Raw genomic sequence first — 16,215 nt, 5'->3', positions numbered from 1 at the left:
GTAATTCTGTGCATTGGCATATATAGCAAGCTATACAAGTGAGGAAGAAAATGTGCGGTGGATATTTAGTGTCCACAGAGTAGTTCAGTCTGTCTTGCTGCATTACCTTAGCTAATGTCTTTGCTGCACAAGTGATTTACTTGAGCCAGTTCATGTCCATGGAGATGATCTGCAAAGTAAGGAGCTACTCAATTTCTGATAAGTAGGCAAAACTGTAGCTGCAGGCTTCTGGATTTCACTTCTTGTGGGCCTGCTTATGATTTCATTGACAAAGGCATAAATTAGGAAAAAATTAAGTGGTGCTAATCATTACCTCACAGAAATAGCAATCAAGGACCCAAGCCACAAAGTAGCTGCTCAAAATCCTTTTCCTCATTTATGCAAAATGATACACCCAGACCATAACATCAGTTCAGTCATAGCTGCGCAAGCCAAGAAACTCAGATGAGATGGTGCAAACATAAGCCTTGGAAACCCAAAACCTATCTAGTTAGTGCACTTACAGCTTGATGCATGCTGCTCTAACACTGGCTGCTTGAGCTCTCAGCAGGAAGTAGGTCAATAGAGCAATGTCATGCAAGGCAGACTGGAAGGAGAACTAGGAAAGGATGCTATTTTCTCCTGCGGCCCTTACGAGTTACAATATTTATTTAAATGTGCAGTGTATCTCCTTGCAGTCTGAGAATTGAGTGAATTGCAGTCTGAGAATTGAATTGTCCTTTCCATGTGGGAACGGAGCACCACTAGGCAATAGAACAAAATTAGTGCTCTACAAAGAACAATATTGAAGATTTAAAAAGAAACGAACAAACAAAAAAACTAAGAAAAAAATGTTCATTAATAAATAACTTAATAGAACAAAAATAATAATTCTCAACATATCTTCCCTGCACATAGAGCTCGGTCCTTTCATTGTCGGTGCCTTTTTAGCCTTTGTAAAGACAGTCATGCAGAGTCGAGGATGAACTTTGGCCCTTTCATAGCTCTGGGGACAGCTTTGGGAAGCAGAGTTCAAGACCCTGTTCATTGCCTAATATTCCAGGTCCTGTTCTCCTCTCCTGATTTCCCAGCACTGCTGCTCCATCACAGAAACACCAGCAAGGAAAAAACAACCTGTGTTTCTTCTGTGTTGCCAGAAGACAAACATAAAAAGAAGAACAACTCAGACTTCTCCAGCCACAGAATTTGCAGAGGAGTGGTTTGGAAGGGCAAGTTGGTCAGAGAAAATTCCCAGCTTTTCCTTCCTGCTCTTCTGCCCCATCATCACCAGTGAGGATGTGAGGCACCAAAAGTCAGGGGCTTCTTTTGGTGAAAGCCCATGAAAAAGTCAACTTTTGGGATGTCTGGTTTTAGCAAATGCTTCCTTAATGCTCCTTTTTTTGCGATAATTGCAAAACACCCAAAAGTGAGTCAAGTTCAGCATCACGTATGGAAGTTGTCAGACTGTTTCTTCCTGCCTTCCAAACAACTACATCCATCTACATCCACTGTCTTAGACTGCAGGTTCTCTGTGGCATCAGTTGCCTCTGTTCTGGCTGTGGACATTGCCTAGCACAGTATAGACTACATTTCACAGTATACATTTTCTAAATATATAGCGTCCACATATGGGGAACATCAACTGCCTAACTCCATCTCATTTGGTAAATGTTTTAAATAAGGTAAGAGTTCCTGGCTGTATCTTAAACTTGCTTTAATTTCATCCTGTTGTTTTTCAGCGCTCCTTCCAATGTCAGCACAATCATCCATATCTTGTACCTTCCTGAAGACGCTAAAGGAGAGAATGTCCATTTTCAGTGGAAACAGGACTATGTTCTTGCTGGTGACGTCTATGAAGCCTGTTGGGCACTGGACAACATCCTGATAATAAATGCTGCTCACAGAAAAGTTGTGTTAGAAGATAACCTTGATCCTGTGGATACTGGCAACTGGCTTTTCTTTCCTGGAGCTACCGTTAAGGTTAGTTTATTTGTGTGTGTGTGATTGTTGTTATCATTTCTACTTAGAAGAAGACAGTAACATCTAGCCAAACTCGGAACAAACAACTGTGTTTAGGCCACTCCATCTGTTGTAGAATTGGGCTCTTTTTGTTGTATTTTTGACCTCTTCTCTGTCCCTCTGGGCTTTCTAAAACAATGCAAAACATTTCTGTCATTACCAAAATCAAATGGCAGTTTATAACTATCATTATGTCAAAGATCATATAGCAGAAAAAGGGAAACTGTTTCCTTTTAGCAAAACAGCGCGATACACTCAAAATAAATCCAAGTCTTTCTATTAGATATATTGAAATTTGTATGTCTGCATGTCATTTGGCCTTTTTCATTACAAATCATCAGGTGTGAATGTGACCATCTCCACTGCAGCATACATAAAAGTAATGGCTGCTTTTTAGAAGTCTCCTTCCCCATAAAACCTTGTGTAAATTTATGAGATCTAGCAAAGTCATAAGACCTGGGAAAAACTCTCTGTGCTCAAAGTTTCTTCAAATACAGAGTTGCTCAACACCTGAAAATCGAATCTCTCACTTTTTGTGTTTTTCTAGCAAACAGAATATGAACAGCAGATTATTTTCTGCTATATTCTATTTTTCATTCACAAAAAAAATCTGTTTTGTTGACAGGCTTCATTTATGATGCTGATAACGGTTCTGGAAATTGTACAGGAAACAGATGTTGAATATTGAGGGCAGTGTGGTGTTGGTTGTGGCCTCAGCCTTTTCCCACGCTATCTGGTATGAATGGCCTCAGTTTAGTCTTTTTAGAAATAAATGCTCTTTGCAAGCTACTCATAGTACCTGCACATTGATTTTTTTCTTTACTTCAGTAAGGCCATTTCAACTACAATGAAAAAGTAGTTTCTTTCTCATTTACCTAGCAATTTTCAAATTCTAAAATAATAGTATTTTTCTACTTCTAAAAGATATAGTTGTTTTCTAATTCTTAAATCTAATTTATAGTGGTTATAAAATCACTATATGAGATTTTAGAACCAAACCATGTCCTACTTATTCAATGAAGTAATTATTTGTGGTTAGTTCATGTTGTCATGAAGGGTGTTATCAGTCTCTGCACTTTAAAATCCAGTTCACAAACATGGAGGTGTCAAAGCAAAGGAAGGACTAGTGAGAGGTTGTGGAGTCTCCTTCTTTGGAGATACTCAAACCCTGTTCCACATGCTCTAGGTGTCCCTGCTTAAGCAGCAGGGTTGGACTATATAATCTCTAGAGGTCCCTTCCAACCTCAACTATTTTGTGAATCTTTGAAAATCTGTACAGTAATTCTACTTTTTCACTTGGTCTTTTGTTATGGGATGAACAAATTTCATTGCTATACTATGTTACCTTCTATGACTGTCACCTATGTTCTTTCAAAATAAGTACCAATACTCATAGTCTTCATTTGCTAAACTCCACTTCATACTGATAGACCTTTTTCTGACACCCAAGCCTGTTTGCGCAATGTACAGTTGATACAAAGTATGAATTCATGTGAATTCATGAATTCTCTTTTCCTCTGTCAGTTAATGCATTAGATAAACTGGCCTTAAAAATCTGTCCTGAAATCTGTGTGAACTTTTTTAGTGACATACTTCAGTGTTTTTCTCTATCAACTTCCCTGACAATGTCAATAGACAGCACCATTTCTGGACATTATTTGTTGTCTCACTCAGTCTTGATTGGTTTGTACAAAACTATGGGGCATCAATTCCTTTTGAGAATTATGTCATAAAGATAAGTAATTGCACTGGACCAAGGCAGTGAAATATTAAAAAAAAAAACCACGGAAAACAGGAAAACAGGAAGGAAGAGGAAATAATACATATTTATTTCTGAATGGAAAAGGAATAGAAGTTCCCCTGTGGGCTTTATTCTAACTTATGGATCACACCAGCAGGTGTTTGGATGGTGAAACCTTCTCAAGGGAGATCCCATGACATACCTAGGGCAGTGAATGAAGCAACCAAGGGTACAAACTTGAGCACCACCCCATGATCTTGCATGCCTTCAATTGCTACCACACTCCCTGGCTTGGTTTTAGCCTGTGCTATCACTCAGGCATCCTATTCAAGGCATGCACAGTCATGGACCTGCTTGCAGTAGGTAGTAGGCTTGACCCCACTCTTCTGGTGAGTTTACCCAGATGAATAAAAATTCTGCTGTGTCATTTGCTGTCAAGGTCAATGTTAGTCATCTTGGTCCAATCTCTTTATTATTATGGGTTTAGTAGATTAGAGCACACTGGTTCCCCTCTCATTCTTCCTTTTTAAGGGAATTCTCTCTGAATTTTGTGGTCTTAGTTGTTAAGTATTGTGTTAGTAAGGGTAGACATTAAGGTATGGTTTGTTAGATGTTTAAATTAAATGTTGCTGTTGCTTACATACTTAGATTTGATTCTTCCAGTTCCTTTCCTGCTAACTCTAAAGGCAATTTAAGAATTTCTTCTCGTATCTGGTGCTTTTCCTAACCTTAAACAGCCACATCAGATGCTTACACTATTGCAAACAAAACTACTCTCCTTATTTCTTATGTATTTATTGTTTTGTGTCTGCATTTTTCTGTAGAAAGGTTACTGTGATAATGCTTGAGGTTGCTAAAATAAATATCAAACCCTAAAATTCCACTCAGATTAGTAACCCCAAAGCATAAAGTAAAAAGCCAACTGAAACAGGAAAAAGTACTACCATTAAGTACTTATCTGGAGCCTGGTTGAGGTTCTGTGATGGACTCAGTCACTGGATTGACAGCGCTAATGATAATTATGTACTGGTCTGTTGGCTACAGTTTGGTGGAATTGAAAGCATCTTGTTCAGTAAGTGCTTGTGGGAACTTGCCTGTGCAGCTCTTGGGAAACACTTTCTTCTCTTTTACTGGTCTGCTTAAGCTGGGACCTGGAATTTGATTACATTTCTTGCTGCACTCAGGAGCTCGTTGTTGCTAGTTTGAGAGCACATGCCTGACTGCAGACGCAGCTGGACCTGGCTACTGAGATAGGAAACAAGCTGAGAGATAAGCCACTGAATTTGTGTGATTCAGTTCCAAAGAAGACAGTAAAAGACAAGAAAGATGCTGTTAGCAAGGCCAAACAACCCTTAGGAGATTAATTGGATCTACTGGAACATATTTATCTATGCTGGGCTGTGTGGAAGGGTGTTGAACAGGATAAATTCCTGAACATGTTTCAATATTTCCAGTGACAGCACTGAATGTGAGAACAGCCTTGGTGCAAGAGTAGTTGTGGTGTTGCACTGGTGACTGAGATTGCTAAAAGGTATGGAGCAGGTCCACACTCTGAGCACTGTTAAGCATTTGGGGGGTCTCAAACTCTACAGCTAATTGGGAAAATAAAAATAAAAATAATAAAAGATGAAATCTTCCTTCAGTAATATTTCTTGGTTCTCTACTCGTAAATAATAGAAAAGTGAATTTGTCTTTCAGTGCACACTTTCCATATCCTGAAATTTGACTAGAAGTTGTCATCTTTTGAGATCCAACCTTTGCTAAATCTACTAGTTTGTTCTGATTGCGCCAGTCCAGGTTTGGGTGTGCGATCTCCAGCAATAGGTATGAGAAGGGAACCAACCTCAACAGTTATTCAGGTCCTTGTAGCACTTTTGATTACATAAAAGTAGATTTGGGGCCAACCCATCTGTCTCTGAAATCTTCTGCATTTGGGAAAAAGCAGTATATATCATCACAGGCAATACAGGTGTGATGCATTTGGCCATGATGGTTCACTTCTCAGCTTTGAGCAGAGTCGAGTTGGAAAACTGCAGCAGCTCTGCACTGGGTGGATGAGGATAACATTATCTGATCCACTAAGTGCTTGCATGACACGATAGCAAAAAAGATTCAAGAAGGAAACTGGTGAGGGATGATGTCATCAGCCCCTGACGTTTCCTGAAATACTACTGCTTGCTGCCACCCACAATGCTAAAATACTTCCCGTATTTTCTATGGTGGCAGACAGAAATTGTCTGTATCATTTTTCATCACTTTAGCTCCTTCTGCATATTCCTGGTTGACAAAAAATTAATATAGAGAGGGTGGAGCTGGATTATTTTAGGACCGATGCGGCAGTGTCTCACAAATCGTCCTGCCATTGAACAAGGTGCATCCAGACGATTGGCAGTTACCAGCTAGTTATCCAAATAACAGGACAGGACTTACCTGCCAGACCTTGTCTTCTGCCCTTGGTTGGCAGGACTCAGGGACCACACCAGCAGCTGTCCACGCTGCTGATGTACGAGGATGCGGCCTGGCACAGCTTGGCCTGGCCTAGCTGGCACACTTGGGCACACTTTGGAGGGTTGCTTGGGCCAGAGGCAGGACAAAAAGGACACCGTTAGACACTCTGATCTGGGGCAAGGAAGGGATGTTCTGTGCTGACCAGAGAATGGTACTTGACTCCCTTTGTTCACTAGCATGGATAAGACCAATTAATCCTGAAAAATCTTGGGCTTTTTTTTTTTTTTTCCAGGACAAGTATTAAGGAGACAACAGCAAACTATAAATATTACGGTCTTTAATGGAATTTCTGGGCTTATATTTTTTACTTTAATTTATATAGATCTGGAGTATTTACCCCAGCCAAATGTGAGAAGTCCTTCCATTTAGGAAATATTTAAGCGCACCACTCTTCCATGGTAATAAATCTGTCCTTTATGCACTACTCAGTCAAAACATATTTGTAAATGAACTGGTTGAGCTCAATCATTGGAAAAAAATAATGGTTCTGTTTGTTAGGTGATCTCAACTGTTTGGGGTGTCTCTTGAAGCCTATGACTGACTGCTCTCTGCCACAGTGACCAGCAAAACTGCTCACCCCATTGCTGGTCAGGCAAATGAGAGAAGTCCACACACGCCTCACTGTCACAAATGTGAACTAAAACTATATTATTTAACCAGTCTGAGGCCTGGTTGGCCATATTGCATTTCACAGTTCCCCCAGCCTGTTTGGTTTGTGACTGAACTGCTGACTGGTTTGTGATGCTATACTTTTTATCTCTCTTAAACAAGATTTTAGATCATGCTCCATTAGAATAATGACTATCCCTGTAGTATGGGTTGATATTAAGATTTGCAGAGCTGGTACACAGAATAGACACGTTCAGAAATACATATGCAAATGCAATCTTGTCAAATTGATGTGTAATGTTCAGTTTAATTAGCTCTTTCAGCCTTCTTCCCTCTGGGTCTCCACCCTGAACATGAGAGCTGTGGCCATCCTAGATCTATGAGTCCTTCCTGAACATGTGTTGTTGTGTAGCCCTGAGCAGAGAAGACATGCAAGTGAGTTGGGAGATTGGCAAGAAGAAGAGCTGAGTAAGCTGTTCCACAACCCCAGTTCCAGAAGAGGTTTCCAAATCTTATTTGAATACTCCATTAATTATTAGGAATGGCACTGGATAATTTTTCTTTCAAAATAAACATCCTGATAGCCCAAAAATATTTTTATCCATTTGAATGGCTTTTGCTAAAAAGAACAAGATTTTTTATATATATTTTGGGTCTTAAAGTCTTCTTAAAAGAGGGCTGAGGTACCAGTTGTCTGCATCAGATAAAATACATCTGTTTGCAGAAGGAAAGCTGATGCATAGGTACGTCAAAGTGAAAATGGCAGCTGGAATTGCTATGACACTTTATAGAACAAAGTTACACAGGCAGGGTTGCTTCAGACAAGAATCCCTTGTTTTTGTCTGAGGGAGATATAGCAAGGTTTTAGTGGTCATCTGTGAGCCAAACTCAGCCTTCTGGCCACCTGCTTTGCCTCGCAGGACACTGTCCACCACACCTAGGTGGGGAGAGGCAAGCAGGAGGCTTCCTACTGCACCTGGCTGCAGAGCCATTCCTGCCTCTCTGCGGGTGGAAGAAGGGGCATGAGAGAGGAGAGTTGAAGAGAGGGGAGGAGGAGGGGACATAAAACCTGTCGACCCCTTAATGTTAATATTGGATCTCTCTGCATTGTGCCCGTGAAGGAGGCATTGGATTGCTCTTGTTTGGTTTTGTTTTTGTTAATAATCACATTTTTAATTAAAATACTAATACTTAATTACAGTGCTTAAGGGCTCATTGCAATTTAAAGCTACTTGATGTGATGCTTTTAGTTGTTCCTACAGCTGAGAATAGCTGTAGAGCTTTAGCCTGACCCTTTCTCCTTGCCAGTTTCCTGTGGCTCCAAAGTGTGGTGATGGGTGGCAGGGAGCCAAGGTTATCTCTGTGATAGTGTGAAAACAGCAGGGTTATTCTTACAGCTGAGTTCCTAGGCTTATGGTTTCTAGAAGTAAAGAATTTGGTCTTTGCAAGTGGCTGTGAGATGTGCGTTTAAAAAAAAAAAAAAGGTAATGCAGATTAGCTCATGAGATGCTAAAGAGCAGAAAATTCTACTTCAGGGGAGTCATTTCTCACTTTAATTTGTACAGAGATGTTAATACCTTGTCATTGCTTTCAGAAGAGCTAGTGAGATTGGAATCATCCTCAGTACAGAAGCGTAGAAACATCAATAGTTCCCAAAATTTCAGTGCATGCCAGTTGACTGACTCATGAAGAAATTAGTCATAGGCAGAATTTTGATGTAGCTGCGCTGTTATACAAACATCGTGAATGTCCCTGGGGCTAAGAACTATTAAGAACCATATGAGTCACTCATAAACAAGCAAAGTGTTTTGAGTGCCTGCCTGTGACTGACAGCGTATAGTCAGGAATGATGAGTGAAAACACGCTTTATAAACTGCTTCTTTCCTCATTATAGAGCAAATTTCATCGCATAGTTTTGCAAAGGCAAGATGCACTATAACTCTTACTGCACCTGGCATGCTTGCGTATCCAAAGTTGTAGTTCTCTAACCTACATTAAATGGTCTGAATAAGTATGACATGAGAAGGATGGAAGTTCTTTTTTTGTCATGGGAAACTACTCTAATCACACTGTGTTTTGTCCTTTATTTGAAGAAGGGGCTTAAAATCAGAAACCTCAATGGTCAAATATGTAGAATTTAGTATTTAGAATCCCCTCTAAATTATGTCAATCATACTCTTCCTAGCTAAGAAATTGCAAGCATGTTACAACTTTATCAATAGCAAATCTATTCCCCTACCTATTATCATGTCAAAATCTGAAAATTTCAAAAACCTACATGACTTATTCCTAGCAAGAAACAACATCCAATTTATGGCTCCATTGACAATGCTGCTTTAATTAATTTTCTTCATTCTTGTTCTTATTTCTCTGCTTCTCATATCTCATCTGTTTACATTGCCTAGATTTTAATTAAAAAAAAAAAAACCTCTCTTCTCTGAGGAGCAATCTGAAGTGGCAAAAATAATCACTTAAAATATTACACTCATTAAAAAATTGGCTGCAGTCAAAGCCATGCATTTCCAATTTGTCGACAAACGATATTTTAGTTTCCTTTTAAAGTGCACTTTGTATTTGAAAAGCATACGCCAGCCCAGCCTGGCTATCAGAGATGCTCCTCCAGCTGGGTGGGCTGCGTGACAACTCCTTAATGGAGGAAATTGATGGCTCCCTGCTCATGGAGAGGGGCAGGCATACTGGGCAGATTTCTGTCCATCTGCCACTAGCCCTTTGCAAGCTGGCACTGCCCAAATGCCCAGCAGACTCATTCCAATGCAAGAAATTTCGCCAAAAAATAAATTGTGAGGCTACAGCTGCCTGAAAGAATCACTGGGGTCATTAGGCTCTGGAGACATAACATGAAGAGGTGCATCAGTATTCGTCTCTGATAAAGACCTCATTAAATGGTGGTGGAGATGACTCTGGATACTTTAATGGCACAGAGGTGAACAACATTTACATGGGAGTGTAGGGATCAGCCTTGGGAAGATGACATTCGGTACCTCGGCCAAAAATCTGTTCCGCTGAGGTATTTTGCACTGATGTTTCCTGTTGATGCTTTTCTGAATGGCACAGTTGTATCATTTAGCTGCACTCTGTGCTGCTCTCCACATAAAGAGATTCTACACTGTAAAGCCAAGAGGTATTTGTTGATTCACAAACTTGATCTAAACAACTAGGACAGAAGCCTGCTTTGATGAACTTCAGCTCTTCTATTGCTGTTACCAGTCTTTATATTTCAGCTTCTAAAAATCCTTAGGGAAGGGACTGTAGCTCCAACTGTGGTGTTGGCTGTTGACTGTTGACTGTGGTCCAGCTGTAGATGCTTGAACTAATTTGTGTGGCAGGATGAACTGGAGACTCAAGATGTCCCTCCCAGCCAACAAGATCGCACCAAGTGTAGCAAATATCTTTTGTATATTATGTGGTGTTGTCATGCACAGTCATGAAAAATACAGACGTTTTTCAACTATGTTTACATGATGTAGGACCTCAGGTCTCACTTAAAAACACAGCCCTTAAACCATTTAAGTGCCACTGAAAAGTAGCATCATTTGTAGCTATTCACATGGACAGGCTTCCACCAGCACGAAAACCAGTCTATCTCCCTACTTTTGCTAACAGAAACCCAATAGTTTTGAACAATCCTAATTGAAAACTTTCTGAATTTCAGATGATCAGGACGTTTTCCTAAAAACACCCGCCAAAAGAGGGTGAAAAACTGTATGTAGAAGATATTTACTGTAAGAAGTATAGAGTAGGATAGAAGGGGCTGGCCAAGAATGATACCACTGTTGCCTCTTCAGACACAAAACAGAAAGATGTCTTGTGTCACAGAAAATTGGGATCCATTAATAAGACAAGAGAAAAAAAGTTGGGGCTGGGGAGATGTGCGAGTAAAAAGAAGCAGTGCAAGTAAGAGGTGACAGTGCACATCCTTGTAAACACTGAATTCTTCAGTCTAATCAATGACAAACTTTGTTAAGAAAATTTTTAAGGAAGTGTTTGAAGGTCTTCTGGAGAATTTGCTAAGCATGATGGGCAGAATGGGCAAGGGCATGCAAGTCTGGCCACCTCTGCAGCAGAGAGAGTGGCAAGCATTGGCAGTCAGGAAAAAGCAAGCCACATGATGGTGCATGTAGAGATGGTGGAAGTGGGTGCTGATCTGCCCTGCAGGCCCTTGGAAGTAGGGAAAAAAGCAGTGGTATTATAGCTATTCAATAGAAAAACTTTAGAAACCCCCTAAAACTCACAATGAAGATTGAACTGAAAGCAAATCCAAGCATGCTGAGATATGGGAATACATCCAACCAATTTTCATTTTGCTCTATTCATATGAAGCAATAGCTTAACAACTGCAGCTAGTGAATAATAGTGTTGGTTGTGCCAGATTAAATTAAACTAATGTTTTTCCTTTTTTTCCCCCCCCTTGGGATGACCACAGTCCCTGAACACAATTTGGCTTCTCTCCTTTTGGCAACAGGGAAGGGTTGTCTATTTAGGAATACAGCAGTTTGGTTATTGCAAGATGATAGTCCCACTCGTACTGCAAGCAATAGGAAGTAGCTGCTGTTTTGAAGTGTCTACCTTCAAGTGTCAGCAAGTCTTGCATGTTATTATGTAGGTAATTTGAGAGAAAACTTAGTTCAGTGAAGGTTATTGGAGTTGTCAAAGGATTGCCGAAGGATTTATTCTCTAAATTAATATTACCTCTCAAAGTACTTAATTTTCTAGTGTTATAATTCGTGCAAGGACAAACTTAAATGTTTCGTGTATTGCTAATCTCCCATTAAATGCATAACTGAGGTCTGCTTTTGTAACTACAGCTTCTGTGGTAACAAGAAGTATCCTAAATGTTGTTGCTTTTATTTAAAAATTTTACTCATCTTCCTAATTTGTTATCTTAGAAATAGTTTGAGTGCAAATAAAAATGAAGCAGAGAACTAACTAAATCTTAACTGGATAAGAGAGAACTATGTGTACATGAGATACTTGCAGTATCTATGGTTTAGGGAGAATTTCATCCACCTAGTTTCAAAAAAGAGTACTTGTTCAGTTTATTGCGAAAATCTGTAAAATTCTGTACTTAAATAATGGAAGTAGACAGACTGCCACCGCAAGTGTAAAGCCTTTCATTTGGGAAAGTGGCAGCATAGTATGCAAATTATACTTCAGTTTTTACTTTCTAAAGACTGGAATTTACATTGGATTCGCATCCTGGGTCAAACCCAAGAGAAAATGAGTCTGATGGTTTCAATTCTCTCCCCAGTCTGTTCAAGCCCTATTCCTAATCCATAAAATAGCTGGGCACAGTCAGCAGTCCCTTGGATGCTGGATGAGGCTGACGCAGCTGGGGATACTGCCCACAGCAGGTTCATCCATGGGACCTGGGGAGCTTTCTGAGCCCCCCTGGAAGGTTTGGGATCATTGTTCTGTGCCCTGGTTCTCTGCAGCACGTCGAATGGAAAAGAGCAGGAAGGGCCACTGCAGGTGGAGATGGCTTGAAACATAGGAAGGAAAAAGAAAAGGAAACAAGGAGCTAAGACTAAACTGAGGGGTGCTGATTGCACAGGCAGGAACAAGGCGGTCGTCAGAGAGGCTGACAATTCATAAAGACAGGGTAGCTTGATGTAAAGTCATAAAGATGGTTTTATAGAACTGATGAACTAAATGATGCTGCTGCGTCTCGCCAGACTGCCTAGTTATTTATCTTCTCAACCTAAAGGAGCCTCCAACACACACATTTCAGTAAATATTCCGCTAGACAGTAGAGGGGCATACAAGCATTAAGTGTTAATGAGGTTATGTCTGTTTTGCTTTTATTTAGATAGCTGACATTAGTGTAGCTGGATTTCTATATATTTCTATATCTATATCTACATGTATACTTACATGTAACAGTTCCCCAGAAATATGTAAGGCTTATCATAGCCTTTATTTTTACTGTATTTGCTTATTTTGACTTCTTATGGATAAAAGGAATTTTGCAGAGGTTTGATTGACAGATAAAGGCCCATTTCTGTTTTGTTCAGCAAATGTCTGAAAAGCAAGGAGCAGAAATTATTCTTAAATTCCTGGTGCTAGTAATACATATGAGAAAGAAGTATTAAATGAGGGCACAAAAAGTCAATTATAAAAAACTACATAGTACAAAAAGTGTTTTTCAAAGAGAATTAAAATATAAGCCTGTTTCAGTGTTTTTTCCTAGTTACAAAATATGCTTATATTTTTCTGTCATTTCAGATTTAGCAGCTTAAGTTGGAAGAGAATAAAGAACTGAGGCAAAACCCGTATAATTTATGTGATAAATATAACCGATGACTTGAGAACATCTCAAAATCTTGCTATTGATTTGACCTTTGTTTGGAGGGAAAATAATTTAACAGCAATTGAAACATTTTTTCTTTTACATTTTTATACTGTATTTAACTGATATTCAGTGATAAAAACACAGAGCAGCTGTCATACAACTATATTCCAGAAAGTTCATATACTAAATTCACACCTTAAGTACTCAGATATTTGTTTAGTAATGTCCACTGACATGTGTATTTTATTACTAAACATGAATTTAATTGTTAAGTTATAGGCAACCATAAAGTCATCAACAATTTCAGATATTTCTTTTTTTTCAGTGATAAATGAAAGAAGAGCTATGGAATGTGACTAAATGTGTTATTTTTTACATTGTTTATAAAATCACATAGACAAAGATGTATCAGGAAGTTTTTACTTCTTGCCCCAAATTTCCCTTTCTATAAAATTTGATTATTCACTGATGTGGCACTGCCACAAGCTTTTTAAGAGCAGCTGAGCTGACCATCCTGCTTCCTTTGGCAAGTTACGAGGCTTTCACAGACAGGAGCACACTGTTTAGATGATACTGAAAAGGTCAATATTATTTAGCATTAATGTGTCTGTTTTTCAGTTGCTGAACAGTAGTGAGAACAGAGAGTCATTCTAATTAATCGTTTCTTAAATCAGTTTTCATTTTTAATGTGGCCAAGATTTCCCCCAGAAAAACACTAGCACTAATCATTACCACTTTTTTCTCTGTTTCTTTGAATGCAAACAATTCCATAAAGCTTTTAAATAACAACTTCTCATGCAAACACTTCTGCTGGCGTCAGGCACAGAGATGCCATGTGTTTCACAGCATGAACCTCTATTGCTGACAAAACATCCACAGCAATATTTGATATTCTGCTAAATTTGCTTTTGGTCATGCAGCTATGATTGGTGGTCTAAACCAGACAAAATGGCCTTAAAAAATAAACACCAACAAATGACACAGTCTAAGAAAGAGTGAGGAAGACAGGACATCTTTTATGTTTATTTTGTTTTGGGCACGGCTGGGTTGCTAAATAGCGTATGGGCTCTCCGTAAGCCCTGATGGTGTGTGAGTGGGACAGCTGCCCTTGCAAAGCCCTATAACGTGCCCCTTGTGCTTCTTCTCCCTATAGCACAGCTGTCAATCGGATGGGAACTCCATCTACTTCCATGGCACGGCCGGCAGTGAGTTCAATTTTGCCACGACGCGCGACGTGGACCTTTCCACGGAGGACGCCCAGGAGCAGTGGGCAGAGGAGTTTGAGAGCCAGCCCAAGGGGTGAGTGCCTCTCTGCCACGCGCGTGTGCAAGGACGTGCATGCACGGCTTTGCTCCACATGGGCTGCCTGGCTCCGGGGAGCTGGAAGTTTGACCCAGGAATTACATTCACCTTTCCCACATGCGCTCATGGAAGACTGCTAGAGAAAAAAATAGCACTGCAGTAAGTAACAGATAATTGCAGGAATTAACAAGTCAAGAAAACCCGTGAGGAATGGTCTGTCTCCAGGCTGTTCTCTCAGCAAAGCCGTTAATGATGGAAGTTGTGCTTGTGAATTATACTGTGATACTGCAGGGACAGGTGTTGTGGGTCTGCTCAGCCACAGGTGCCTGTTGCTACCAAACTCCTGTCCCTGTCAAACCAGCTCCTCCTTTCCCCCAGCTCCCTGCTCTGAGCCACGCTTTGCTGCAGGGGCTCTAATGTGGGGTAGCCTAAAGTACTACGGGAGGAGGAAGAGGATTTCAAGGCACGGTAGGAGAACAAGGCAATGTCCTTTTAATCCCTGACATGGACCGAGATCAGTCTGGTGTCTGTGTCAGAGCAGAGGATCTGCCTGATATTCTTCTATTTTTATGTAAAATGCATATATGGGACTTCAAAGAACACTGAAAAGCCTAAGCTAGCAAGGATGCTGCAAGGGTCCAGAAAGTAATACTGATTTCATCCTACATATGATTAGTAGCTGGTTCAAGTGCTGCCTTGGTTCCTTGGTTGGGTCTAAGGCAAAGAGCACCTTTTCAAAACACGTTCTACCTGTGAACACTTGGTTTATTTTAGGCTTACAGAAAAAATATTCACTGTGAACTATTTCACTCTTTGCACAACCTACTAATGATGTAGATTCCAGCTCTGTTGTTCCCAAGTTGAGTCAGAAATTTCTGTTTTAGACAAAAGAAAGAAAATGAGGACACTTGGTGACCATATGGACTAAGCTAGGATGTTCTCTCAGGCTCTGTTTTGTTCTGAAGAAGCAGGATGGCAGAGTTGCCTAGGGCACATCTGCTTTTTGGGTAGATCCTGTCTCTGCTGGACTTGGTGTTTGGTTAAGCTAGGTCAGTCCGGACCCTTTACTGCCAGGCTCTGGTTAGAGCCCTTCTGTCCAAGAAAATGAGTGAACTTCTGAAAATTACTTACAATAGCAAATGCCGCCATGAGTAGAAACATTGAATTAAAATGTTTGTACCACCTCCTGGTTTGCAAAGGCACCATTTTTCCTGAATTAAGTGCCTTACCTGTTTGCTTTTCCTGCCTCTTGATGACGTGTGGCTGCCGCTGTGCTCAGGTGGCAGCAAAGGCAGGGCACAGGCGGCAGATCCATGTGGCACTTGTCCTGCATCAGATCTAATAAACCAGACCATGTTCTTGCCATGTGTACGTAAAATCTCTGCTGTGCGATGGCCTGCGCAGGCAAGGGGTAACTTTGCTTTTCAAGCACTAAGCAGCCAGCCCAAGTCCTCACAGCCAGAACTATTTTTTTTTTTGCTCTTCAAATTTTACTCAAGATTTGCCTAGAGAAGTTGTTATGAATGGAGGTTTAAATTACATACAGCCACGAATAAATACTAATGTCCTTCTGAGGCAGACATTTTTGAATTATTGTTTAAAGAATATTTGAAATGCTGTTTGACAGAATTAGAATTGTCACAAAAACACAGAAAGCAGATAACATAGTGTACATGTTTGTAGCAGGCCTGAGCAGAAAATAAAGATTCTGTTTTGCGAAAAATTGTAAAATGTAAAAGGTAATTTT

The 16,215-nt window shown here is 40.1% G+C and overlaps 1 protein-coding gene across 1 annotated transcript in view; it reads left to right on the top strand.

Moving 5' to 3' along the window:
- Window positions 1-16,215, top strand: part of RELN (reelin) — a 263,525-nt gene that overhangs the window by 144,180 nt on the left and 103,130 nt on the right. The window contains exons 10-11 of the mRNA XM_088533254.1: window positions 1,719-1,959; window positions 14,320-14,465. Of these exons, the coding sequence (XP_088389380.1) occupies window positions 1,719-1,959; window positions 14,320-14,465 (387 nt within the window). The remainder of the gene's footprint in view (window positions 1-1,718; window positions 1,960-14,319; window positions 14,466-16,215) is intronic.

The sequence above is a fragment of the Tinamus guttatus genome, unplaced genomic scaffold (assembly GCF_059628265.1).
Source record: "Tinamus guttatus ecotype Peru unplaced genomic scaffold, ASM5962826v1 Tinamus_guttatus_pri_ptg000489l, whole genome shotgun sequence".
NCBI classification, from domain to species: domain Eukaryota; kingdom Metazoa; phylum Chordata; class Aves; order Tinamiformes; family Tinamidae; genus Tinamus; species Tinamus guttatus.
This window is presented reverse-complemented; position numbering and strand designations above follow the sequence as displayed.